Source organism: Podarcis bocagei (genome assembly GCF_964188305.1).
Source record: "Podarcis bocagei genome assembly, chromosome: 10".
In the NCBI taxonomy this organism is placed as follows: domain Eukaryota; kingdom Metazoa; phylum Chordata; class Lepidosauria; order Squamata; family Lacertidae; genus Podarcis; species Podarcis bocagei.
Window position 1 is genome coordinate 7337020 of NC_138135.1, and position 25051 is coordinate 7362070.

The 25051-nt window shown below is 45.0% G+C and overlaps 1 protein-coding gene across 2 annotated transcripts in view; it reads left to right on the forward strand.

Annotated features, from left to right (window-relative positions):
• AHCYL2 (adenosylhomocysteinase like 2) overlaps positions 1 to 25051 on the forward strand; it is a 110411-nt gene that overhangs the window by 69422 nt on the left and 15938 nt on the right. Inside the window, exons 2-7 of one of the 2 annotated variants that reach the window (XM_081210098.1) lie at positions 9050 to 9158; positions 13765 to 13908; positions 15409 to 15509; positions 18434 to 18536; positions 19232 to 19326; positions 24560 to 24666. In XM_081210098.1, coding sequence (XP_081066224.1) covers positions 9050 to 9158; positions 13765 to 13908; positions 15409 to 15509; positions 18434 to 18536; positions 19232 to 19326; positions 24560 to 24666 — 659 coding nt within the window. Of the gene's footprint in view, positions 1 to 9049; positions 9159 to 12773; positions 13024 to 13764; positions 13909 to 15408; positions 15510 to 18433; positions 18537 to 19231; positions 19327 to 24559; positions 24667 to 25051 lie in introns of those variants that run through there. The other variant, XM_081210099.1, reaches the window with a different exon arrangement.

The window sequence follows — 25051 nt, forward strand, 5'->3', positions numbered from 1 at the left end:
ACGGGACTTTGTACTGCTCGCTGTAGATGAACTTTTGCTGACTTTAGTGGGTAAAGTTCACCCTAGCAAAATATGCCACCCAAAATCTCCTGCTTAGCTCAGCCCATCCCTGAATATTCTGATATGGGTCCCTTATACATCCCACTCCAGGCCGTGAGAGAACTAAATGCTTTTTTTCTGCACTCCCATAGTATGGCACTTTGTTATAACCATCTACTTAAAAAAAAAAGGCCACTTTTAATAACATAATTATGTCTGTATTTCCTACGTTTCCCCCCTAACCTTACTGTTTATATATTTTCCTATCTCCCCCTTGCAAGTATATATACTTGTAACCTAGGATGGCATGCATCAGTTGAGGTAGAGTGCAGTCCACAAATGCCATTACTAAAATGATTTTTTGTTCGTATTTAAAATGCTACAAAACTGTTTTGTGTTTGCAGTTTGTTTGAATCTAATTTAGCACCCCCTAGCGTTAAGACGTGGGTGGCGCTGTGGTCTAAACCACTGAGCCTAGAGCTTGTCGATCAAAAGGTCGACGGTTCGAATCCCTGCGACGGGGTGAGCTCCCATTGCTCGGTCCCAGCTCCTGCCAGACTAGCAGTTCAAAAGCACAAAGTGCAAGTAGATAAATAGGTACCGCTCCGGCAAGAAGGTAAACGGTGTTTCCATGCGCTGCTCTGGTTTCCCAGAAGTAGCCTAGTCATGCTGGCCACATGACCTGGAAAAACTGTCTGCGGACAAATGTCAGCTCCCTTGGCCTGTGAGATGAAACCCCAGAGTCGTTTGCAACTGGACTTAACTGTCAGGGGTCCTTTACCTTTTAGAGTCACGTCATTGACTTGAGCTGAAGGCAACTGGGAAACCGAACATGGTTCCTGCAATTTTTGCTCCCTCAGGAGACAGGTGGCTTTTTGCCTTACCAGGATGCACCTGAGATAATACCATGAAGTGGATCCAGTATACACATGGATTCATTGTTGCTTTTCTGAACAGTTGGAATAGTTAGCTTTCTTCTTCTTCTGTGTCTTCATTGTGGCCCCATGTGTCAGAATAAGTTGTGGGGTTTTTTTGGTGCCTCCTGCAGACCACCAATCACCTATCTCTGTTAAGTGGTACTTTGTGTGCAAAATTCTTATTTCATGGTCTTGCTGTATTTAACCTTGGACCTATCTAGTCCACTGGGTAGCAGATCTGTTTTTAGAGATGGAGACTGGAGGCTGAGGGAGAGAACTGACTGAAAGATGATTTGAACCTGACTCCTCCATATCTCACTCTTTTCCTAAGTAGCTGTGTGCCAGAGATTCTTCCCTGTGCATGATAGCTGGGAGTAGAAGATCAGGCTTCCCACATGCAGGATATTTTTTAAAAAAATATGGTTGGGTCTTATTTGCAGATCACAACTTGAGGACTTTCTCTGGCGAATTTCTCAGGTGTCCTTGGCTGCAAAATTGACAGTGTCACTAGTTAGCAGCCTCAAGAAGAAAACTCTGCACCACTTTTTCATTATTTGGAATAAGAGTTTTGTGTATTTTTTGCGCTCTTTGCCTTGCACAGGTTATGGGATTGAGCGTGTTCATGGTGGTATGGCTGTAGGCTGTGGCACATGCAGAGTTCTGCACCTGCGCCAGAAGTGTTCTGAGTACACCATCATGCAGACTTCCCCAACCTGGTGTCATTCACATGTTTCGTTGTGCAGGCTGGGGCTGTAGTGAGGAAGGACAGTAGCATAATGATAGAGCACCTGTTTTGCAAGCAGAACGTCCCAAGTTCAGGCCTCAGCATCTCACAATATGACTGGGAAAGACTGCATGAGAGCTGCTGCCAGTCTGTGTGGCCCATACTGAGCTAGATGGACCAAGGGACAGACTGATAATAAGGTAGCTTTCGACATTCCTATGACACCACCGGGTTCAGTCCCTGGACTGAAGCCCACATCCAGGCACTATCACAGGTGATGCGGTCTTTTCTTGGAAAGTACTTTTTTGTAATAGTTGTTTTTTTAAAATTATTATTAAAGATTTTCTTGTTTTACAGAAGTATGTGTAATGTCTCTCGTATTTTTTCCATGTAACATTTTTACAGATTAGTTTCATTTGTTGAGACATTAGTGGGTGGGAGGGGGGAAGATGTGTGGGGGGGGAGGGGTCGAGTGGCGATGTTTCTATTTTGCTTAATGTATGTAGGGTTTGGTGTCAGCGTTGCTCGTGCCAGTTCTCTGCTGTTCATTTGTGTTCCTTTGGTGGTGAGGGAGGTTGGGGTTGGCCTAGGGTGTGTTTGTTTGTTTGTGATTGGCTGTGGTGATCTTTGTTTTCGTGTGTGAGTGGGGTGGGTGGGTGTTTTGGATCAGGTTAGCCATATTGATTTGTATGCTGTTGGTGGGTTATTGTCATTGTCTTGTTGGGCTGTGTATGTGATAAAGGGGAGCCATACCGGGGTGAAGGCGTCTTCTTCTGTTTGTCCCCGTGTCAGTTTCAGTTTATTGGTTAATTTTTCTAGTAGGGCTGTTTCCCATATTATTTGGTGCCATTGGTCCATGCTTACTCCTGACAGGTCTCTCCAGTGTCTGGCTATGGTGTTTCTGGTTGCTGAAAGTAGGTGGGTTATGAGTTCTTTGTGGTGTAAGTGGGCATTGTTGTCTTGGAAGATGTTTAGTAGGGCCAATTCTGGGGTGGTGTCTAATACTTGCTTAGTTATTTTACATATTTCTCGTATGGCTGTTGTCCAGAATAGTTGGATTTTGGGGCACTCTTGGTCTTCCTCTTTCCCTTCTCTTTTCAAGGAGGTGTCAGAACTGGGAAGAAAAACAGCCGTGTGCTTATTTTAGTCTCCTGTGGCTTCCTTGCATTACGCTTGTGCGTCTCTGAAGGACACAATTTTCTTGCAACTGCAATAAGGGCAAGCGGCCTTTTCGACCGTTGCAAAAAAGCGCAACAACCCTCAGCCAACACTTTGGCCAATAAATGCCTTCATTGTTTTAGTTGCTCATTAGTTAACTTGGTTCTAATGTGTCTCTGTTTAAACTTAATCTGAGGCTGAGGAAAGGGAGGTTGTGGAAACAGGGGTGGGTGGAGAGAGCCTCAAATTTAAAGGTACCTAATTAGCAAGTTAATTATATCAGGCAAGGAAATATTCTGGTTACATAAATGAGCCATTGTTACGCGCGCACAAGCCAGGCCATGTTAGAAACCGCAGCTTAATGGTTCTGAGGTGAGGGGAACTCGATAAAACAACAATTAAAGGAGAAGGGAAAATGGGGTGAGGGAGAGAGAGAGAGAGAGAAGACCAGCAAAGCTTTGTTCCGCCAGGCACAAGCAGCAGAAATTCATTAAAGCTGCAGGCTCGTTCCCTGCCAAATGGAGCCCTGGAAGAGAGAGTTGAGGCCACCAGGCAAGAGAGGAAGGAGCTCTCTTTACCTCTCACAACCTCCCTCCCGCCTCTACCCTATCTTCCCTCCCCGAGCAAGAGAGTTGAAACCAGAGCGGACAGGGTCACTGGTGCAGGGAAAGGAGGTATAAAGGGGATGGCCAGCCGCCTCTCTCGGGAGGACTGCGCAGGGCTGGCGAGAGAGCTCCAGGTAGGAACGCCATGCCGAAACACAAGAAGTACAATGTCAACGGTGACTCGGGGATGAAAGCCCAGGTGAGGGGAAGCCTTTCTGTTTCTTCCTGGAGAGGAGGCTGCGGTTCTGCCTGCCTTCCCCGTTTCTTTGGGAGGCAGCTAGAGCTCCAGCCCTGGTCTTCAGCTCTTTTCCTCAAGGTCAGGGGCAGAATCATAAAGCTGAGAATAGTAGTGGTGGTTAGAACTACCCTCCTGCATCCCCACAGCATCCCGCGAGGGGAAAGGTGGACCAGACCCCTTGGTTGGAACAGTATCCTCTCAGAACAAGGTGCGTTCCTAAGCACCGCACATTGGCGGAGAGCTGATAGCATAATGTAGGGCCTGCTGGTCACGGAGGAGGAAGAGGAGGGTCTTTCCTGGAATATGGAAATCATTGTCACCCCCTGGTAAATTTGGCATCTAGCTTCAAATGTTCACGGCTGTCCGATTTGCAGAGTTGTATAAGCAGAGCTTACCTGATCGCAGCGGGTCAGGCTCACGAGTTGCACTCTGTGTGCCTGTTTAAGAATTAGCCCTGCAGAAAATTAACTCGCCTGAGAAATAGGTTTGCGTCTTTCAAGGGATGAAACTGGCCCCCTTTGGCCAACAGGTGTCTACTCCAACTGGTGTTGGATGGCTGGAGGTCACTGAAACTGAGGCCACTCATTTATATTACCATGAGGGAGTGCTGTTTCTTCTTGAGGTCAGGTTCTCTTTCGGGGGGGCTGGGGGGGCCCTAAAGTTTCCATGAGCTGAATGACGCTGCTAAAGTGCAACTGAAACTTGCATCGTAATTAAAAATTGCTGCATTTTTAAAGATACCGTCACAAATAAAGTCTGCCAGATTAAAAAGGAAAGTTTCGTATTTTAAAGGTCTAGTTCTGTCTTAGACCAATTAGAACAGAACTTGTTCTATCCAACTTAGAATTGTATACACCAGGCATGGCCAAACTTGGCCCTCCAGCTGTTTTAGGACTACAGTTCCCATCATTCCTGACCACCGGCCCTGTTAGCTACGGATGATGGGAGTTGTAGTCCCAAAACAGCTGGAGGGCCAAGTTTGGCCATGCCTGGTATACACTGACTGACTGCAGAGGTCAACAGCTGGAGGCAGCAGTTCTTCCAAAAACCAGTTGCTGGAAACCGCAGGAGGGCAGAGGGCTCTTGTTCCCATGTTCTGTTCGATGGTTTCCTGCAGGCATCTGGTTGGCTGCTGTAAGACCAGGATGCTGGACTGGATTGGACCCCTTTGGCCGGATCTAGCAGGCTTTTCTTGTTCCCACAGGTTTAGTGGTTCTCGAAGGGTGTGGCAGGAGAGGATGGCAAACATGGAGGAAAGATTCAAGGACAACCAAAGAAACATTTAAACATTTCAGTGTAGTTTAGTATAGTATCAAAATATTTTTTTTTTATTTGCAGAGCATGAGAGCAAGAGACACACCAAGTGATACTGAGTTTGTATACACACATAAGGTACATATGTAAGAGGTGTGTTTATAGTTATATCTTGGGAATGATTTGTGTTCTTATGTAGTTGCATTGTTTTATACTTTCTGGGTTGCCGACGATCATATTGTGAAGTAGTTGTTTTCTATGTTATAAATCAGGCACAGGCAAACTCGGCCCTCCAGATGTTTTGGGACTACAACTCCCGTCACCCCTAGCTAACAGGACCAGTGGTCAGGGATGATGGGACCTTTAAATTATGATGCATCTTGTTTTGCCCATGCTTTTCTTTTTAAAAGGAGGGAAATAACACAGGCAACCTAAAATGATGGAGTAAATTATATGGCAGCCTTAAAATAAAAATGCAATCAGATTAAAAATCCAGTAGCAGGAGTATCATCAAATGATGATTATTTCAAAGGCTGTTGTGGTTGCCTGACTGGTTCCCCCCCCCCACATCCCCCTTCTCCTCATCTGACCTTGCTAACACTCTTTTTTGAGCGGGTGAATGCAGAGTGGAGGGGTTTATGTGGCTGTGCGCACTGGGAGGTGGTTTTATTTGGTGCTGCTTACAGCCACCTGCCAGATTGCGCACTTATAGTGGTAAATGACTGCGTTGTAGCCACTGCTAGTCCTACTCGGAGTAGATCTATTGAAATTAATGGACCTAACTTAGCCTTGGGCATTAATCTTGATGGCATCTGGACAGCTTGACTGTAGTTTCCACACATTGGTAACCTCGAAGCTGGATTCCTGCACTGCACTCTATGTGACGCTACCCTTGAGGGCAGTTCAGAGGCTACGGTCAGTGCAGTAGATCTGGGCTGCTTTTGGGAGCAAGCGAGTTCCAACATGCAACATGTTGTTTGTGGGATTTCCACTGGCTGCCAATCAGCTGTCGGTCCAAGTCCAAAGTTTTGATACTAAGACATAAGGTCTTAAACAGTTTGGGATCAGGCTGCTAGAGAGACTGCCTCATCCCTTATACAGTGGTATCTCAGATTAAGTACTTAATTCGTTCTGGAGGTTCGTTCTTAACCTGAAACTGTTCTTAACCTGAAGCACCACTTTAGCTAATGGGGCCTCCTGCTGCAGCTGCGCCGCCGAAACACAATTTCTGTTCTCATCCTGAAGCAAGGTTCTTAACCCGAGGTACTATTTCTGGGTTAGCGGAGTGTGTAACCTGAAGCGTATGTAACCTGAAGCATATGTAACCCGAGGTACCACTGTATACCCAGTACGTCACTGCATTCTGCAGAAGAGCTTCCAGAGATCTCAGAAACAGCATCCCTGTTGAGACATGGCATGGCAGGTGCCCAAGTCTCTGCTTGTTCTTCTAATTGCCAGTCAAAGGGCATGGCAAAAGTGGCATCTGGGGGGGGGGGCAGAATTTTGTTTGCCCTCCAGATGTAAGGGAGGCACCAGTGCAAAGGTGGTGTTAAAATGGGCAACCAGCTGTGTTGAAAAGCCAGAAATGGCACAGGAATGTGTTGGACCCTTTTGTGCACATGCTGCCAAGGAATCGTTTTCAGTGGCTTTCAACAACTGTTGGAAGACTTGCTTTCTGTTGATGGTGGATTAATGCTGTGATTTCTCAAGAATGGGGCTTTTGCACAAGGAACACGTACTGTAAATGTCGAAAGAGGGATTTAAGGGAAATGAGATGCTACAGAGTGCGAATATAACTGCTACTTTTCACCCATCTGAAATGTCTTGTTTTGTGAATAAAAATACTTCTTTATATTGAACTACCATTCATTAGTGACCCTAATCAAAGGAATTAGTGGCTCTAAAAGAAAGGTGATGTTGGCATTTATTTATTTTTCAGCAGTAGTTAGCATAGTTAAGGATTGTTAGAGGCCTGACCCCTTGTGGTCATGGGAATAAGTCTGATTTTAAACTCTTCCTTCTAGAACGCTTGCTGGGTTGATTCCATTGACTCAGGCTTCCTCAACCTCAGCCCTCCAGATGTTTTGAGACTACAATTCCCATCATCCCTGACCACTGGTCCTGCTAGCTAGGGATCACGGGAGTTGTAGGTCAGAAACATCTGGTTGAGGAAGCCTGCATTGACTGATATGTGAATTTCAAGAGACATACTTTTATTTTCAGAAAAAGTAGACAATGTGAACTTTGCAAGGTTACTGCAAGAAAAGCCTTTAGCTGCCGGAATAGATCCATTATTGTGACTTCAACAGGGAGGAGGATTTCCTTTGGTCAAAAGGGCGCAGGAGTGAGCAGAGTGGTCTAAATGCTTGCTTTTGTGTGTCTTTTGCCACTCTTTTACTCATTTGATAGAAATCTGCTTGATTTCTAAAAACTGAATTTACTTAGCCCATCCTGCTCTATTTCCCCCTTCAGTCTCAAGCAGCCTATTTGATTGTAACAGGTGGCATTCAATTTCCTGTCGAGGAATCCCATTTCACGTGGGTGTCAAATGTGCGCCCTCCGTTGCCTGTGTTGAATGAGGGGTTTACTTTCCTACATTTGCATGAGATTTGCCCTGCCTTCTGTGATTACACTAGTTTTTTCAGTCCTTGTGTGTCATTGGCACAACCATTTTGTGGATTATATACAGAAGGGTTTAAAAAGACACTTAATGGGTCCTTAGTTCAGTTGTTGGTTCTTGGGCGTGCCGACAACTTTCTTCGGACACCGATGGTAATGTAGCGCATGCCTCCTTGCGCCTGCTCAGAGCCTGAGTAATGTATGACTGTCCCCGTTCTCTCCTGTTGTTCGAACCCCCAGAGGTCCCCGGAACAGATACCAATTCATAACAAATTAAAAACGTAACGAAACAACATTAAAAGGGCAGGAATGTGTTTTAAAACCAGAGCTAAGCAAGATTTAAAACAGTGGTAAAAACATAATTAAAAAAGCTTGTGCCACCAAAACAATCCTGGAAAAGGCATTCCAAATTTGGGGTGCCACCACCTCGGTTCTGAAGGCAGGAGATCCAAAGAAGGTCTTGTCTGGCACCATCTTTATAGGCAGTGAAAGAAAGGACTTTTTATCTGGGGCGTATATTTTGCTATATTGCATGCTTTCTGCCATTTTCAGTTCTCCCTCCTTTTAAACAACTTTATTTCTAAATTGGACCCATGGTTCATGTTTTTAAAACTGACGTCCACCCTTGTCACCACTGGGTCATATCATGTTTTGTTCCGTGATAATATTGGAGGTTCCCCCCCAAATAATTTTCAGGTGTTGGTGTGGCATCAGTCTACTGGAAAGTGTGTGTGTTTGAGCTTCTGACTCTTCGGAAATCATATGTGGTTTGGAAGCTTAGGTTTAACCGAAACAGCCTTGGTTTCTGAAAATACTTGATTTTGGTGTCTTTGCTGTCTTCATAGTGAGTATCTATAGCACAAAACTGTTTTGAGTCCCCACTGTGTAGCTTCTTACCACCTGGCACACAGAGAGGGGTTTACCATATTTTTTTGCTCTATAAGACTCACCTTTTCCCTCCTAAAAAGTAAGGGGAAATGTGTGTGCGTCTTATAGAGCGAATGCAGGCTGCGCAGCTATCCCAGACACCAGAACAGCAAGAGGGATTGCGGCTTTTGCTGCACAGCGATCCCTCTTGCTGTTCTGGCTTCTGAGATTCAGAATATTTTTTTTCTTGTTTTCCTCCTCCAAAAACTAGGTGCGTCTTGTGGTCTGGTGCGTCTTATAGAGCGAAAAATATGGTAATTTAGAGTGCCAGGAACTCTTTGAACAGAACAGTAGTTTCTGTCCACTGTGAGTGGACTCCGCACCTCCAAGGCCCCTCATCTCCAGCCACTTGTCTCCTGGCAGTTGTGATTGGAAGGGAAGTAACAGGTTAAAACACCGTGTGTTGCCTGGGGCTGAAGCACCCACACCAACAAGTCCACTGAAGAAGGTTAATGCTGAAGAAATTGCAACCCAGTCTAACTACTGATACAGGCAACTATTCCTTAACTTCAGCAGAACAATTGCATTTGTTGGCCTTTTAAATTTACCTTACCTTCTCTCTTGACAGATCCAGTTTGCGGACCAAAAGCAAGAATTCAACAAGCGCCCCACAAAGATTGGCCGCCGTTCCTTGTCCCGATCCATCTCTCAGTCATCAACGGATAGCTACAGCTCTGGTATGTGCTGTTTCTCCTAAGCTCTTCTTAGAGGCAGTTTCAGATTTTGAGTGGGCATCTGCATGTCTCTGTTCCCTCCGCTTCAGCACAACAGCTCCTGTCTAGCCAAAGCCAAATGTTCTAACATCCTCAAAAATAGAAGATGAAGACAGGGATTAATACAAGACTTGCGTCCCGACTTTGATCTGGTCAGTGTAGGCTTTCGGAATGAATCACCGTCAGCCTTCTCTTCCATTTTTACTTGGTTTTCATTTGTTATGAATTGTTTAGCTGTTCCAGGAAAGACACCACATTCACAACTCGTGCTTAAGAACGAGTAATGTTCAGAAAAGTATAAACAACTCATTTATTAACTATTTCAAAACAAATCAGCAAGTTTACAGGGACGTTTCTCCAGCAGACTAATCAAAGCAACTCAAACCAATAAATTCCAGATTAGCCAGCCCACTAACATGTTCACATTTCGCAGTTCCACCTGCTCCTTCAGAGACACTGTGACCCGTATGGGGCAGGTCACACACCAGTTTCCTGGATACAGGAACCACCCTCCTACTGAGACTGCCACCTTGCTAGGATTCAGGCAGTATTTATTTATTTAACAAAATGTGCCTACCACCTGATTGTAATAAAACCTCTAAATGGTTTACATAAAATATTCAAACTATCAGGAAAAACAGTTAAAAACAACCAACCATTTAAGGATAAATGAAATTAACAGTAGCAAAGAAAAGCATATCAACAGCTTTGTGTGTTTTTGGACCAGTGGTCAGGGATGATGGGAGTTGTAGTCCAACAACAGCTGGGGACCCAAATTTGAGAAACGCTGCTGTATAAGCTTGTCTAAACAACAATGTTTTAAGTGGATGCCAGAAAACGCACAGTGAACGCATCTGCCAACCAAATGTCAACAGCAGGGTGTTCTAACGTGTAGGTGCTAGCATACTAAAAGTACAACTGCAAAATGAAAATTACAAGCAAGTTTCACACATCCATCAAGTGGGTACATGTGGGGTGAGGTGACTCTGCAGATCGACTGATCCAAAGCAGTTAAGGGCTTTGCCTTCCAGTAGCAATGCCTTGAACTTGACCCAGTAACAAATTGGCAACCCTCTTAGTTCTCTGAGCAGAGGTGTGTTGTGGTGACATAACTGCAGTTTCTGGGGTCAAGGGACCCCACATAGAGTGCATTGCAGTAATCAAGACTTGAAGTCACCAGTGCCTGAACTACGGTTGCCAAGCTCTCCTGGTCCATGAATGGTCATAGCTGTTGTACTGGTCCGACTGAACTGGCTACCGATTAATTTCCAGGCCCAATTCAAAGGGCTCGTTTTGACCCATAAAGCCTTAAATGGCTCAGGACCACAATACCTCAAGGACTGCCTCTTTCCGCATGAACCTACCCTGACCCTGATATCATCTCCTGAGGTCCTCCTTCATGTGTCTCCTCCTCGAGAGCTCCGGAGGGTGGCAACATGAGAACGGGCCTTCTCTGCAGTGGCTCCCCATCCGTGGAATGCCTAGGGAAGTTCGCCTGGCCTTCGTTATATACCTTTAGGTGCCAGGCAAAAACGTTCCTTTTTAACCAGGCATTTGGTTGACCTGATCAACATCCCATACCCTTTTAAAATGTGGCTCTTTTTTGGGGGGGAGGTATTATTGGGTTATTGCTTTTATTTTTATTTTATATATTGTGATCTTTTTATGTGAGCCGCCCTGAGACCTCCACGTATAGGGCAGTATATAGATTCAATCAATCAATCAATCATACCAGGCACAGCTAATAAAATGTGTTTCTAGCCACTGAGGCTAACTGGGCTTCCAGGCTGCATGCCGGTTCCTTCAGGAGGAGAGCAATCACATCCGTGGCAGGCAATCAATCAATTTCTTGTGGTCCTGAGTCATTTAAGGCTTATAGCACTTTGAATTGGGCCTGGAAACTAATTGGCATCCAGTGTACTCAAGCCAAGATTGGTGTAAAATGCTCAAGCTCTCATGCAACCCGGTGTGCAACCTGACCACCGAATTCTGCACCAGCTGAAGTTTCTGAACTGTCTTCAGAGGCAGCCCCATGTATATTGTGTTGCAGTAATCTAACCTAGAGGTTGAAGGTAAAGGGACCCCTGACCATTAGGTCCAGTCGCGGACAACTCTGGGGTTGCGGCGCTCATCTCGCTTTATTGGCCGAGGGAGCTGGCGTACAGCTTCCGGGTCATGTGGGCAGCATGACTAAGCCGCTTCTGGCAAACCAGAGCAGCGCACAGAAACACCATTTACCTTCCCGTTGGAGTGGTACCTATTTATCTACTTGCACTTTGACATGCTTTCGAACTGCTAGGTTAGCAGGAGCAGGGACTGAGCAACGGGAGCTCACCTTGTCGCGGGGATTCGAACTGCCGACCTTCTGATCAGCAAGCCCTAGGCTCTGTGGTTTAACCCACAGCGCCGCCCGCGTCCCATAAACCTAGAGGTTACTAGAGCATAAACAACAGAAGTTAGGCTATCCCTGCCTCTTGGCAGACAGCTGCTTTTGTCAATGAGGCAGGGGGTCTGGAGATAAGCACGGTGCTTCTCCCCCTGGCTCCTGCTCACCACCTCCTCCCTCTGCTGCTGCTTATCATCTGTGTTATGTTTTACATTTTTTATGTACACCGTTCAGGTATTTTCTGAATGTAGAACAGTTTATGAGTACTGAAACAAATAAAATAAATTAAGAGGGCTGAACTAAAAAGAAACACCATTTCAGAATTAGCTGCAAAAGTGATAGACCTAACTTAGACAAAAAGCTTACACAGTTTACTGCCACAGAGTGTGGTAAGGGCACTATCATAGAATCATAGAATCATAGAGTTGGAAGAGACCACAAGGGCCATCGAGTCCAACCCCCTGCCAAGCAGGAAACACCATCAGAGCACTCCTGACATGTGGTTGTCAAGCCTCTGCTTAAAGACCTCCAAAGAAGGAGACTCCACCACACTATTTGGCAGCAAATTCCACTGTCAAACAGCTCTTACTGTCTTAGAAAGCTTTGCAGAAGATTCAGCAAATGCATGGAACGAGGATAGGTCTGCCCATGCATATTAATCATGTTGAGATGTAACCTCTGTGTTGAGAGGGAACTCCAGTTGCCGCCACGACCTGATTGTGAGTGTCCCTAGTTTGTTGCAGCAAACAGGATGCTCATCTAGACACACCTTTGGTCTGATCCAGCAAGTCTGCTGTAACTTTCATTAGTTTTTAAGGATGCAATGTGCCCATTAGCATCTGCACCATTTGGTCTCATTGCAGATTTGAGATTATATGTGTGCCAGGAGTTGCTTTGCAGGGTTCAAATGAGAAAACTACTAGGGTGGGACAATCTTGAAACTAAGGAACGAGAGAGAGGGAGAGAGAGGCAGGGTGATATCTCCAGACATTGCAGATATCTGCTGACAGGGTGATGTCTGCCTTGAGAGCTTTTTCCAAAGCCTCCTTGACTACTTTGCCTTTATTCCATTGATTTGCAACTGTGATACAGCAGTAGTGCAGGGAACCAATGAGAGCCAATATGATTCCATCCTGCCTTTGGAACCTGAGGTCACAATGACCATTTATGACTCATCTCCAGCCCCTGAGCACGACTTTGCCTTAGCTACAAAGAGATCCAGGAGGCTGAGTCTCAGATATGACCCTGTACATTCACATACATGCCAATGTATGACCCTTTTCTGCTGAGAGGAGAGGTTACGTGCTGCTACAATGGATGTCCCAAGGGTCTTCTCATGTGACTCTTACAATGATGAAATACCTGAGGTGTCCAAGTTGCCAACATTTTCAATACCAAGGAGGCCAAGTCGGTGTCGGTCCAAGCAGAAGCCGTTGGAGCATTGTGAGTGAGAAAGTGGGCATCAGAGCACACAAGGGCTGTGAAAGGAACCATGCAGAGATTTTGCAATGAGGCTCTTAGGCACGGATAACCTTGGATACCCAGGTCGTAATCATTGACCTGCAGAAATGGTGGTCAAATCCTTGTAATGGAAGGATCCTGATACATCTTGAACCCTTTCTACGATCTGGCTTAATGTAGGATCCGTAATTGTCACCAAAGGGAAAGAAGTACATGTAGTCGCTTACTTGAGGTCTGAGACAAATGCACGTTCAACTTTGATTGTGATCTTGCGTGAATGTTGCTCTTCTCTGAGCATCCCCACCCCCATCATTCAGCCCGGACACGGAGGTCCAGCGCCGAGGGCCTTCTGGTGGTTCCCTCCCTACAAGAAGTGAGGTTACAGGGAACCAGGCAGAGGGCCTTCTCGGTGGTGGCACCCGCCCTGTGGAATGTCCTCCCGTCAGATGTCAAGGAAATAAACAACTATCCCACTTTTAGAAGACATCTGAAGGCAGCCCTGTTTAGGGAAGTTTTTAATGTTTGAAGTTTTATTTTGTTTTTAATGTTCTGTTGAAAGCCTCCCAGAATAGCTGAGTGAACCCAGCCAGATGGGCAGGGTAGAAAATGATGTTGATGATGATGATGATGATGATGATGATGATGATGATGATGATGATAATAATAATAATAATAATAATAATAATAATAATAATAATAAAAAATGTCCACATCTTCTTCCAGCTGCCTCCTACACAGACAGCTCTGACGATGAGACCTCCCCCCGGGACAAGCAGCAGAAGAACACCAAAGGCAGCAGTGACTTCTGTGTGAAAAATATCAAGCAGGCTGAATTTGGGCGCCGGGAAATAGAAATTGCCGAGCAAGGTAAGAGAGAGCTGCCATTTTGGGTAACTTCATTAGATCAAGAGATCTTGGTCTTGTTGCCGTTTGGGTATACACTTTTTCTGGCACAACTATGTGGCAGTAAGACCTGACTCTTCCAATCTGCCCTGGGGAGCCCGTGGTGCACCACTAATGAAATGTAAGGCATACAGTTGAGTTCAGCTCTCCCCAGAATCCCCACCCACCCCCAAATTGCTCCTGTTCCATATAGATCATTGAATGAAGATTAAATCAGAGGAATGACAAATTGCTATTTTTGTCTCAAAAAACAGCACAGGCATTTGACTTCCATATCATTTTAATGGAACTTTGTAAATCAGAATTAGCAAATACAGTCCTAACATCGGGGAGGACCAATGAACTGGAAGGCTTAGCCATTCTCAGCAAATGCCCCTGCCTTCTTCAGCCTATTTTATTCCAGCCAGATCCAGAGACTGTAAATGATCCACCGGGTGGGGAGGAAGGAAGGAGGCATTAGCGAGGGAGAAAGGGCATGGGGAGGATACATACACAGTGGGCGTTGTGTTGTATTAGCAAATGAATGTCGTGAAATTTGGCAGTGCAATGTGTTGTTTACCCTTAAATCTTGACTCCATAAGTAAGACTGTTTCAGATGCTCTTGATCATTTGGAATTCATAGCTCTTGCTTGCATGGGCAAGTGGTACCCTCAGGCCACTAAGCAAATCTCATTGTATCACTTCCCGTCACTGTAGATGTGGAAGGCCTCTTATCTGAACACTCTCTCATCCAACCTAATAACCAATACCATTGTTTCTTTCTGGGATGAAACAAAACTGAAGAAAGCTTTCATTGGTTCGCCATCACTTTAAGTTCCATCCCTTCAAACAGCTGAGCTGTTTGGTGATGGAAGACCCATTTAGGGTTACAAAACAGCCAAACCAAGTCACCTTTTAAGTTTTAATTCCAAGGTTCTCAGCACAGTGCAAGCAAAACCAAGCTGTGGTTCTACAGATCCAAGTGAATCCTATTGTTGCCTGACAGTTTCTTTTCCCACATCGAGGTGGACGTTAGCATGGTTGCATTCTAAGAATGAGCTTAGCCTTGGAAGAAGTTGCCTGGGGAGCTGGTGAAATCTCCTTTGCTGGAGAATCATTTCTTGGGAAAGCTTTTAGGCCACGCATGCCCTGCTTCAGGGCAGGGTGTTGAACCAGGAAAATTTATTGGGCTTCTTCCAGACCTGGGATTCCACTGTCTAATTATCTGTGTAACGTGGGAAGCGGGCACGTCCTTGAACGTTCACACCATTTCTGGGACTTGTCCTTGCAGATTATTCCCCACCCCACCCCTGGGTTACAGAACAGAACTTTGCAGTGCTTTGTTTTAAAGCGATAATCTTTCTGATGCTGAAGGCGATATGGGGAAATGTTTGCTGTCACCTGCTTGACATTTACTTGGCTTTTGGGTTTTGAGCATCTGTGCCCATTTTCGTGTGTATCATTTCTTTTCTTCTTCCTTCCTAGAAATGCCTGCGCTCATGGCCTTGAGGAAACGAGCTCAGGGAGAGAAGCCGCTGGCTGGAGCCAAGATCGTGGGCTGCACGCACATCACAGCCCAGACTGCTGTAAGCTCTTCCGTCCAACCGGTGCTTGGCATCCAGCACATGTGACAAACCTAGTATGACACCTTGGCTCAAATATCTGATATCCCACATGGTGGCATTGAGGGAAGAATAGGCAGCTCAAATGCCACGATTTCTCCAGGAAGTTTCTGGATGCCTTCTGAAACCCAGCCTTCAGAGGCTATGTTTCACTTTTGGAAATTCACACTGTTCTATTCAGGAAACTGGCACCTCTTACTTGGTTGATTTTATCCCCTGCCTCTCAGTTTCCAAGGGGGCCTTACATTTCTCTGGTAGCTGAGCTTTCAGACCTTTTTCCTCACCCCAGGCCGGCATTGGCACATGGTACCTTTTGGCAGCTACTTGGATACCCAGTGCCCAGCCCCATTGGTGCCTGCTCTGTGCATCCCGTGCCATGCAGATGAGCCTGTGTGAAATGCTGTTTTAATTTCCGATGGTGCCCCAGGGGACTGACAGTACATGTGGGAAGTTGAAATGGCCACCTGTTGCTGCTGCTCCTACTTCCAGGTAAACCTACAGGTGGAGTTTGCTGAAACCTGAAGCCAGCCTTGTGCATGGGCTCACATTTGCCCCCCCCCAATGTTAAAAAGTCCATGCTTGAAGGAATGTGGAGGTTAGCTTGTTATAATAATATAACAATAATTTCTTATTTCTACCCCGCCCATCTGGCTGGGTTTCCCCAGCCACTCTGGGCGGCTTCCAACAAAACACTAAAATACAGTAACCTATTAAACATTAAAAGCTTCCCTAAACAGGGCTGCCTTCAGATGTTTTCTAAAAGTTTGGTGGTTATTTTTCTCTTTGACATCTGGTGGGAGGGCATTCCACAGGGCGGGTGCCACTACCAAGAAGGCCCTCTGCCTGGTTCCCTGTAACTTGGCTTCTCGCAGTGAGGGAACCGCCAGAATGCCCTTGGTGCTGGACCTCAGTGTCTAGGCAGAACGAAGGGGGTGGAGACGCTCCTTCAGGTATACTGGACCAAGGCTGTTTAGGGCTTTAAAGGTCAGCACCAACACTTTGAATTGTGCTCGGAAACGTACTGGGAGCCAATGTAGGTCTTTCAAGACCAGTGTTATGTGGTCTCGGTGGCCGCTCCCAGTCACCAGTCTAGCTGGATTAGTTGTAGTTTCTGGGACCCGTTCAAAGGTAGCCCCACATAGAGCGCATTGCAGTAGTCCAAGCGGGAGATAACCAGAGCATGCAACACTCTGACGAGACAGTCTGCGGGCAGGTAGGGTCTCAGCCTGCGTACCAGATGGAGCTGATAAACAGCTGCCCTGGACACAGAATTGACCTGCCCCTCCATGGACAGCTGTGAGTCCAGAATGACTCCCAGGCTTCGCACCTGGTCCTTCAGGGGCACAGTTACCCCATTCAGGACCAGGGAGTCCACACCAGCCCGCCCCCTGTCCCCCTAAAACAGTACTTCTGTCTTGTCAGGATTCAACCTCAATCTGTTAGCCGCCATCCATCCTCCAACTGCCTCCAGATTGTTAGGGAGCATTTGGGGAGAAGAATGCTGCCGAGAGTTCAACTCTTCCTCCCCATCCCCACTTATCCTCTGGGGCTGGTAATTGTCTTGAGTCATGGCTCGTTGCCCTAGCTGCTTCAGCCAAGTTACCCAACCCCTGGTTGTAAAGGCTGTTTCTTGGACTTGCTCTCTGCCATTCTCCCCTGCTGATTTCACCTCCTGCTCTTCCAGCCAGAATTTTGGACGTGAGATGGGGCATGGAGGGTTTATGGGGGTGTTGCTTCAGCACCTGGCAAGTGCTGTAGTCACAGGAAAAACCATTGGGCATCTTCTGTGTATGTGAAATGAGAAGAGGGGTTAGACTTTTTCTTTTTCTTTTTTCTTTTCTTTTCTTTTCTTTTCTAACACCCTCAAGGTCCCAGGCCTCAGAGAGGTTAGGCTGGCCTCAACTAGAGCCAGGGCCTTCTCGGCTGCGGCTCCAATCTGGTGGAATGCTCTGTCACAAGAGACTAGGGCCCTGCGGGACCTGACATCTTTCCGCAGGGCCTGCAAGACAGAGTTGTTCCGCCAGGCCTTTGGTCAGGGCGCAGCCTGACTCCCTCCTCTGGCAACCTGCACAGAATTTTGTTTAATTGGTTGCCATCGATTTGATTTAATTAATTTTTATAATGAAATATTTTTAGATTGTGTGTCTATTTGACTGATTATTTGATTGTTGTTAGCCGCCCTGAGCCCGGCTTCGGCTGGGGAGGGCGGGATATAAATAAAATTTATTATTATTTATTATTATTATTTTATATAATTTTTTTTTACTTTTTTAACATACCATTTTCAACAGTGATTAAACATACTTTTGCATCTTATTCAATTTTTTTGACTTCCATCAGTCCCGTCTGAAAATTTTCCAATCTAATCTCTTAGTATGCATTTCTTATTTTCCCTATTACATTTCCAATTCATAACCAATATCTCTATCTTTTTCTACTTTGTAACACTCCGTATATTTCTCCTTACAAAACTTCTTGTAGTCCTCCTAGCGTAATTTGTTGATTGCAGTTGCTCTTCAAATAATTCACATGAAGTATATGAGTGGTTAAGACTTTTTCGACAGAAAAGGAAGGAGCTGAAGCAAAACATGGGGTCAGGAGTCTAAACTTTTGGAGAGAATTGCATTACTGGCTAGACGTGATTAGAGTGTGGCTTTCTATGTGTTGTTGTTTGTACTTTCAGGTTGAGGAAGTAAAAACCGTACTAATGATACTTTAAATATATCCAAGGGTGTGCATGTAGTTTGCTGCTTTTAAAAGGGAACATAATAGGTGGAAATTCTCTGTGTTACTGAATATTGCTGGATGTGGCATTTACTTTTTGTGTGAAGATTTGTGCAGGCATGGCAAATCCCAGACCCTCCCACTGCCGATTTTGTTCATTACAGGTTCTCATGGAAACCCTTGGTGCCTTGGGTGCTCAGTGCCGGTGGGCTGCCTGCAACATCTACTCCACCCTCAATGAAGTAGCTGCTGCTCTGGCTGAGAGTGGTAGGTATTTGGCTGCTTCAGAGCTGAGATCTCTAAAAAAATATTAAAGGTATTGCTGGAAGTGATTTCGGGGGTGGGGATTTTAAGAAGCACTTCCCACTTCCGGTAAAAACATACAAAAGATTAAAACAAGAGCCATTGGTGCTAAGGGTGGCATTCCACTAAGTTTTACTCAGAGTAGACCCATTGAAATAAATGAACACAACTAGGGTAAAGGGACCCCTGACCATTAGGTCCAGTCGTGACCGACTCTGGGGTTGTGGCGCTCATCTCTCTTTACTGGCCGAGGGAGCCGGCGTACAGCTTCTGGGTCATGTGGCCAGCATGACTAAGCCGCTTCTGGCGAAGCAGAGCAGCGCATGGAAACACCGTTTACCTTCCCGCCAGAGCGGTACCTATTTATCTACTTGCACTTTGATGTGCTTTCGAACTGCTGGGTTGGCAGGAGCAGGGACCGAGCAACGGGAGCTCACCCCGTCACGGGGATTCGAACCGCCAACCTTCTGATCAGCAAGTCCTAGGCTCTGTGGTTTAACCCACAACAACTAGGGTAGGTCCCTTAATTTCACTTGGTCTACTCTGAGTAACATTTAGTGGACTACTGCTCTAAGATGATCTTTCTTCATGTGTAGCCTCCCATGCTATCAGCTGCCTGCCGCCATCTGAAGTGCGTACCCTCCTTATCTCTTGTGCAGGATTCTCTGTTTTTGCCTGGAAGGGAGAATCTGAGGATGACTTCTGGTGGTGCATTGATCGCTGCGTCAATGTTGAAGGGTGGCAGCCAAATATGGTGAGTCCTAGAACCGTCGCCAGTGTTCATGAAATCCGGTTCTGGTCCCTAGAACGGTATTTGGACAATTAATAACAAAGGAAGCACCATTGTGTCAAGCTTGTATTATTAGCCTTTGACTCTTGGGCCATCTATTTGGGGACTTCCCTGGCTTTTTTCCTGGCCCATGTAGGACCAGTCTGGATAGTTGGCCTTGGTGAAGATTTGACGTTTTCATCCCCCAAAAGTTTTTGATTTGAGTTTCTACTGAAGCTGCATTTTAATGTTGTCTTTTAATCTTGTTTTTAAGTTGTATTTTAATCAGTTGTTTTTACCTGGGGTTAGCCGCCCTGAGCCTGGTCTTGGCTGGGGAGGGCGAGGTATAAATAAAAATTTATTATTATTATTATTATTATTATTATTATTATTATTTATTTATTTATTTATTTACAGTTTTCATGCACTGCTGAAAACTCAGGGCAGAGATGGTTGGCGTGTGACATTTGTGCTGGTGCATGAGCCAGGCATGTTTCAACTCCCTCAGGATCGGCGGAAGTTTATTTCTATGTTTTCTGTTGGTGCTGGAAGTTATAATGGTCCTTCTCTCACCTTCTGAGCTTGCCTTCATTCTATAGGCAAACAGTAAATAAGAGTATATCCTTCGGGTTGCCTGCGTGTGTCGCCACACTGTTTGCAGCACTGGTGAAAGCATCACAGTTTGTGGCTGGTTTCCGTTCTTGGGTTTCACTCCAAACTGTGGCGGAGGAATGTGTGTGTTTTGAACCAGAAGATGGCAGCACTGCAGAGCTTACCTTGCCTGCCTTTGTGAGGGATGGCAGATAGCTGTAGTGCTGGGAGGTTGCAACTTGATGCCAGATGCAGGAAGTGTGTCTGGGCGGGCCAGTACCCCAAACATGGTGGGTGATTCTGCAAACCATTTGCTGCCCTAAAGAAGCTTTGAATCTCCATCTGGGTCCTGAACGTCAGGCTGGCCGCTGAGCCAGAGAGCAGGCGTTACCTGTGAAAGGAAAATGCATGGATGACACGAAAAGGATGTTGATCTGGAAACTGTGCCAGGTTGTGTAGCTATAATTGGTTCAAAGGGAACCAAGGGTTTATTTTCCCCAAAGGGGCAGCCTTCAAGGAGAAAACCCCAGTATGAGGAACTTCAGTAATAGTTGCAAGGCAGATATAAGAATTAAGATATATTAAGGAAAAAGTTTAATTATGATAAAAGTGTGTATCGGCAATAAGTTATATGAAATCGAAATATGGAATAGACGGGAGGTTGGGTCTTTAGTGTTAAGACCAATTTATGTCTTATTGTTCGTTAAGAAAATTCTGTGTCTATTGTTATCCCTGTGTGTAATTTGGTATTTGTGTTTTCTCTTTTTTCTTTTCTTGCTGTATCAATAAAAAAATAAATAAAAAAGAGAAAAGCCCCAGTTCAGAGTTACTCTTCTCCACTACTGCTCTTAAACATATTTCAAGTGTACTTAGGCAGTGAGATTCTGGGCAGTGGGGTGCTGATGGGTGAGAACCAGTAGTTATAGGGGTAATTGTGATTCTGGGGGGAGAGTTAGGCTGGTTGGCGGAAGGGGGGGAATAGGGGAATAGTGTCATAATACTATTGTCTCCTACTTGCTTGCTTGCTTTTGGGGTTGCTGAATATTTTGTTCTTAACGCCTTCCCCCTTGTTGGGTTATTTCAGAATGTGTGTGCATTTCTAGACTGTTCTGGTGCGACAGTAAAAGTCTTGTGGCATTGTTTTAACTTGCTGCTCCTTTCAGGTTCAAGATGATTTGATGGTTTGGAGTAAATTTATTGAATATTTAAAGGACAGTTGTAAAAACTTAAAAGCACTAGCAGGACAGAACTCCTGCAATGTAGATAAGAGGTGAAAAGATAAAATACGCGAGTGGATTAAATAAAGGATACCATCTGAAGGGAGGGAGGGAAGTCACAAGCTCGGCAGAGCAAAAAGGTGTATATGTTGTTTAAAGTATGATAAGAAAGAATATGTAAAGAAAATAATAAAAAATTATGAGAAGAAAAAACAACAACGATTTGATGGTTTTATCTGGTTAGGCACCTGATTTGGTTGGTGAATTGCTCTGCGTTTTTCCAAATTAAGAGGGGTATGTAAGTGAACCAAACCAATAAATATTGGAAGGATCGGTTGGAATTGCAGTGAAAGAGGCAACCAGAATGGGGCCCAGTTGGTGCTTTGTGTAGGCAAAAGGGCACCCCGTTCTTCTTCACAGGAACGAGGCATGTTTTGGCTGCAGTCCTTGTTCTTTCTCTTCATAAGGGTGCGAGGGAAGCTTGCCAAATTTTGCTGTTCTGGCCTATTAGTGCACATAAAGGAGGAGGGAGGGGGAAAAGATTATGCAACCTTCTTAATTAAGTGAAGATTAACAAGCACAACCCCTGATTGGGAAGGAGGAATGAGCATTGTATTGCAAATTTCTCTCCAGGCCACTAATCGGATGATTTTGGAGGGGGTGTGCTTTGAGCAAAGGACTGGGAACCAGTGGCTGCTGCTCTCTCCCTTGCCTGGTTTTCAACATCGTGATATATCACCAACTAAACATACTGATACATCACGATGTCTGAAATAAGGATGGAGCTATGTAGAGGCATTGGCTGGCTTCAGAGCTTTCCCGTATTGTGATTTTTGCCAGTGCCTGTTCTTGTGGTTTGCTGCCCCATGCATGAGGCAGGAGAAAGCTGAGCCAACAGAGTTAACAGGGGCTGGAGAATCAAGAGAAACATTGGCTGGCTTCATGGTTTTTCACACACACACCATGTTTCATGATCTATTGCCGGGTCAAAAATTCTGAAAATGATTATCACAATGTTGTTGTTGTTGTTGTTTAGTCGTTTAGTCATGTCCGACTCTTCGTGACCCCCTGGACCCGAGCACGCCAGGCACTTCTGTCTTCCACTGCCTCCCGCAGTTTGGTCAGACTCATGCTGGTAGCTTTGAGAACACCGTCCCACCATCTCGTCCTCTGTCGTCCCCTTCTCCTTGTGCCCTCCATCTTTCCCAACATCAGGGTCTTTTCAGGGAGTCTTCTCTTCTCATGAGGTGGCCAAAGTCTTGGAGCCTCAGCTTCAGGATCTGTCCTTCCAGTGAGCACTCAGGGCTGATTTCCTTCAGAATGGATAGGTTTGATCTTCTTGCAGTCCATGGGACTCTCAAGAGTCTCCTCCAGCACCAGAATTCAAAAGCATCAATTCTTCGGCGATCAGCCTTCTTTATGGTCCAGCTCTTACTTCCATACATCACTACTGGGAAAACCATAGATTTTACTATAAGGACCTTTGTCGGCAAGGTGATGTCTCTACTCCCCCCCCCCCCAACAAGGACTTCAATTTGGTTTTGGGTGATATATTGCTAAATCACCCAGCCACCTGCAATTCCCAGCTCAGTGCCTTGACAGTGGAGAACATAGCCTTCATAGTTAGTAACCAATGATAGCCTCTGGCTTCATTCTGTGACCAGCAGTTCCAAGGTACATGTCATTTGAGGTACCAGAATTTCTGTCTCTTTTGACATAATCTGGATGTCAACATGTCAAAATATTTTTTATTGAACTTTTCAGGTTTTCCATTTCCACATTAACATCTTTCATTATACCCATCCATTCAACGACTTCCCTCCTTCCCCTTCCAAGGTGCTTTTAATTTACTCATAATTCCTGCATATTCTTGTATATCCATCTAAATCACACCCCCCCAATTTTGCACCCTTTAAAATATTTTTACTGTTGAATTTACCTTAATACTGCCAGCATTGTCAATGTGTACAATTATTTTCCACATACTCAGCAAAAAATTCCCCACTCCTCTTTAAATACCTGTTCTTCTTGCTCTGTTATTCCACTTCTTAGACCTGCTAACTCTGCATATTCTATCATCTTAAGCTGCAATCCTCCTAAATAGGGACCTCATTAAACCTCCATTTTCTGGCTAACAAAATCCGAGCCACTGTTGTTGCATACTTAAATAAATTGTTCTGACATCTGGGTACCTGCTTCTGAACTATCCTAACAGGAATGCCTCTTGTTTTTTGGGGGGGAATGTTGTTTTAAACAATTTTTTCATCTCATTATATCTCATTTCCCAATATTCTTTTAACTTTTTTTGCATGCCCACCACATATGAAAAAGTTCCTTCTGTTTCCTTACCTTTCCAGCACAGATCAGATTCAAATTTATACATCTTAGCTCAGTGTTACTCAGCATTAAATACCATCTATGAATCATTTTCATAAAATTCTCCTTCAAAGTGTAGCATGCAGTAAATTTCAAATCTTTTCTTCCATAGTTTCTCCCAGAGGTCAAATTCTATTTTATGCCCTTTGTCTGATGCCCAGCGAGTCATTGATGCTTTTACCAGTTCATCTTTTGTTTCGCACTCCAATAATAGCTTATACAATAGTTCTTCATTATTCACTAATAAATCTCTTTCAAATTGTGATCTTTATGGTCTAGAAGTCCATTTTTCTTATATAGTTTAAACCAGGCATGTCCAAAGTCCGTTTCGGGGGCGTAATGTGGCCTGCTGGTCAGTTTAATCTGGCCCCTGTGGCAGTTTATTTCCTGGGGGGGGGGAGAGAAATACGTAAAAAAAACCCAACAACTGAAATCATAAAAAAGCTCAACAACTTCAGTCCTAAAAAAAAGGTCACCAGCTTTGTTTGGCCCTTTGGTCGGCCCTCACTTCATCAAATCTGGCCCTCTTTGAAAAAAGTTTGGACACCACTGGTTTAAACATACCATACAATTGGTGGTACTGTAACAGATCTGTTACTCGGTTCCTTATTTCTTCCTTGAGAAGTCCACTAAGTCTCTATAAGTTGCCCACCGTCTGTCCATATTGATTCCCTTGATTGTAATAGCTTCCATTGGCAGCAGCCCTAGGAATATTTCCCTTTCCATCAGGTTCTTATATTTCTCCAGGATGCTATACAAATTCTTCCTGATCACATGATTCAAAAAGCTCTTCTACATTTTAGTTTTCCCATACCAAAGACATGCATGCCAGCCGAATCCTGCTGGCAGATCACTGTCGGACTCTCAGACGTACAGAGCAATGTCACCTTCGATAATATGTCTTTCCTTACTCTCTCCAAAGAATATCTACATCCACCAGTGGGCAAAACCTTTTACCCACCACATGTGCAGAATGCCAACTGCTGGGTCTGTGGCAAAGGAATGTGGTAGTAATAACACGTTTGGTGTTTCAGATCTTAGACGATGGTGGGGATCTCACACACTGGATCTACAAGAAGTACCCCAACATGTTTAAGAAGATCAAGGGGATTGTAGAGGAGAGTGTCACTGGGGTCCACAGGTAAGAACTCTTGCGTGTTTTGGGTGAAGTGGGAACTGCATCCTATTTCACCAGTGCCCCTGTTTGGAGAGAAACCGCTTCCTTAATTTTATTACTCTTCGGTCTGTCCTCCAACGGAATCCAGAGCAGCACCTTGACATGCCAGTAACCCATGGCAATACAGTGGTACCTCGCGTTAAGTACTTAATTCATTTCTTAACCTGAAACTGTTCTTAACCTGAAGCACCACTTTAGCTAATGAGGCCTGCTGCGGCTACCATGCCGCCGGAGCACGATTTCTGTTCTCATCCTGAAGTAAAGTTCTTAACCTGAGGTACTACTTCTGGGTTAGTGGAGTCTGTAACCTGAAGCGTCTGTACCCTGAGGTACCACTGTAATAGCTTGT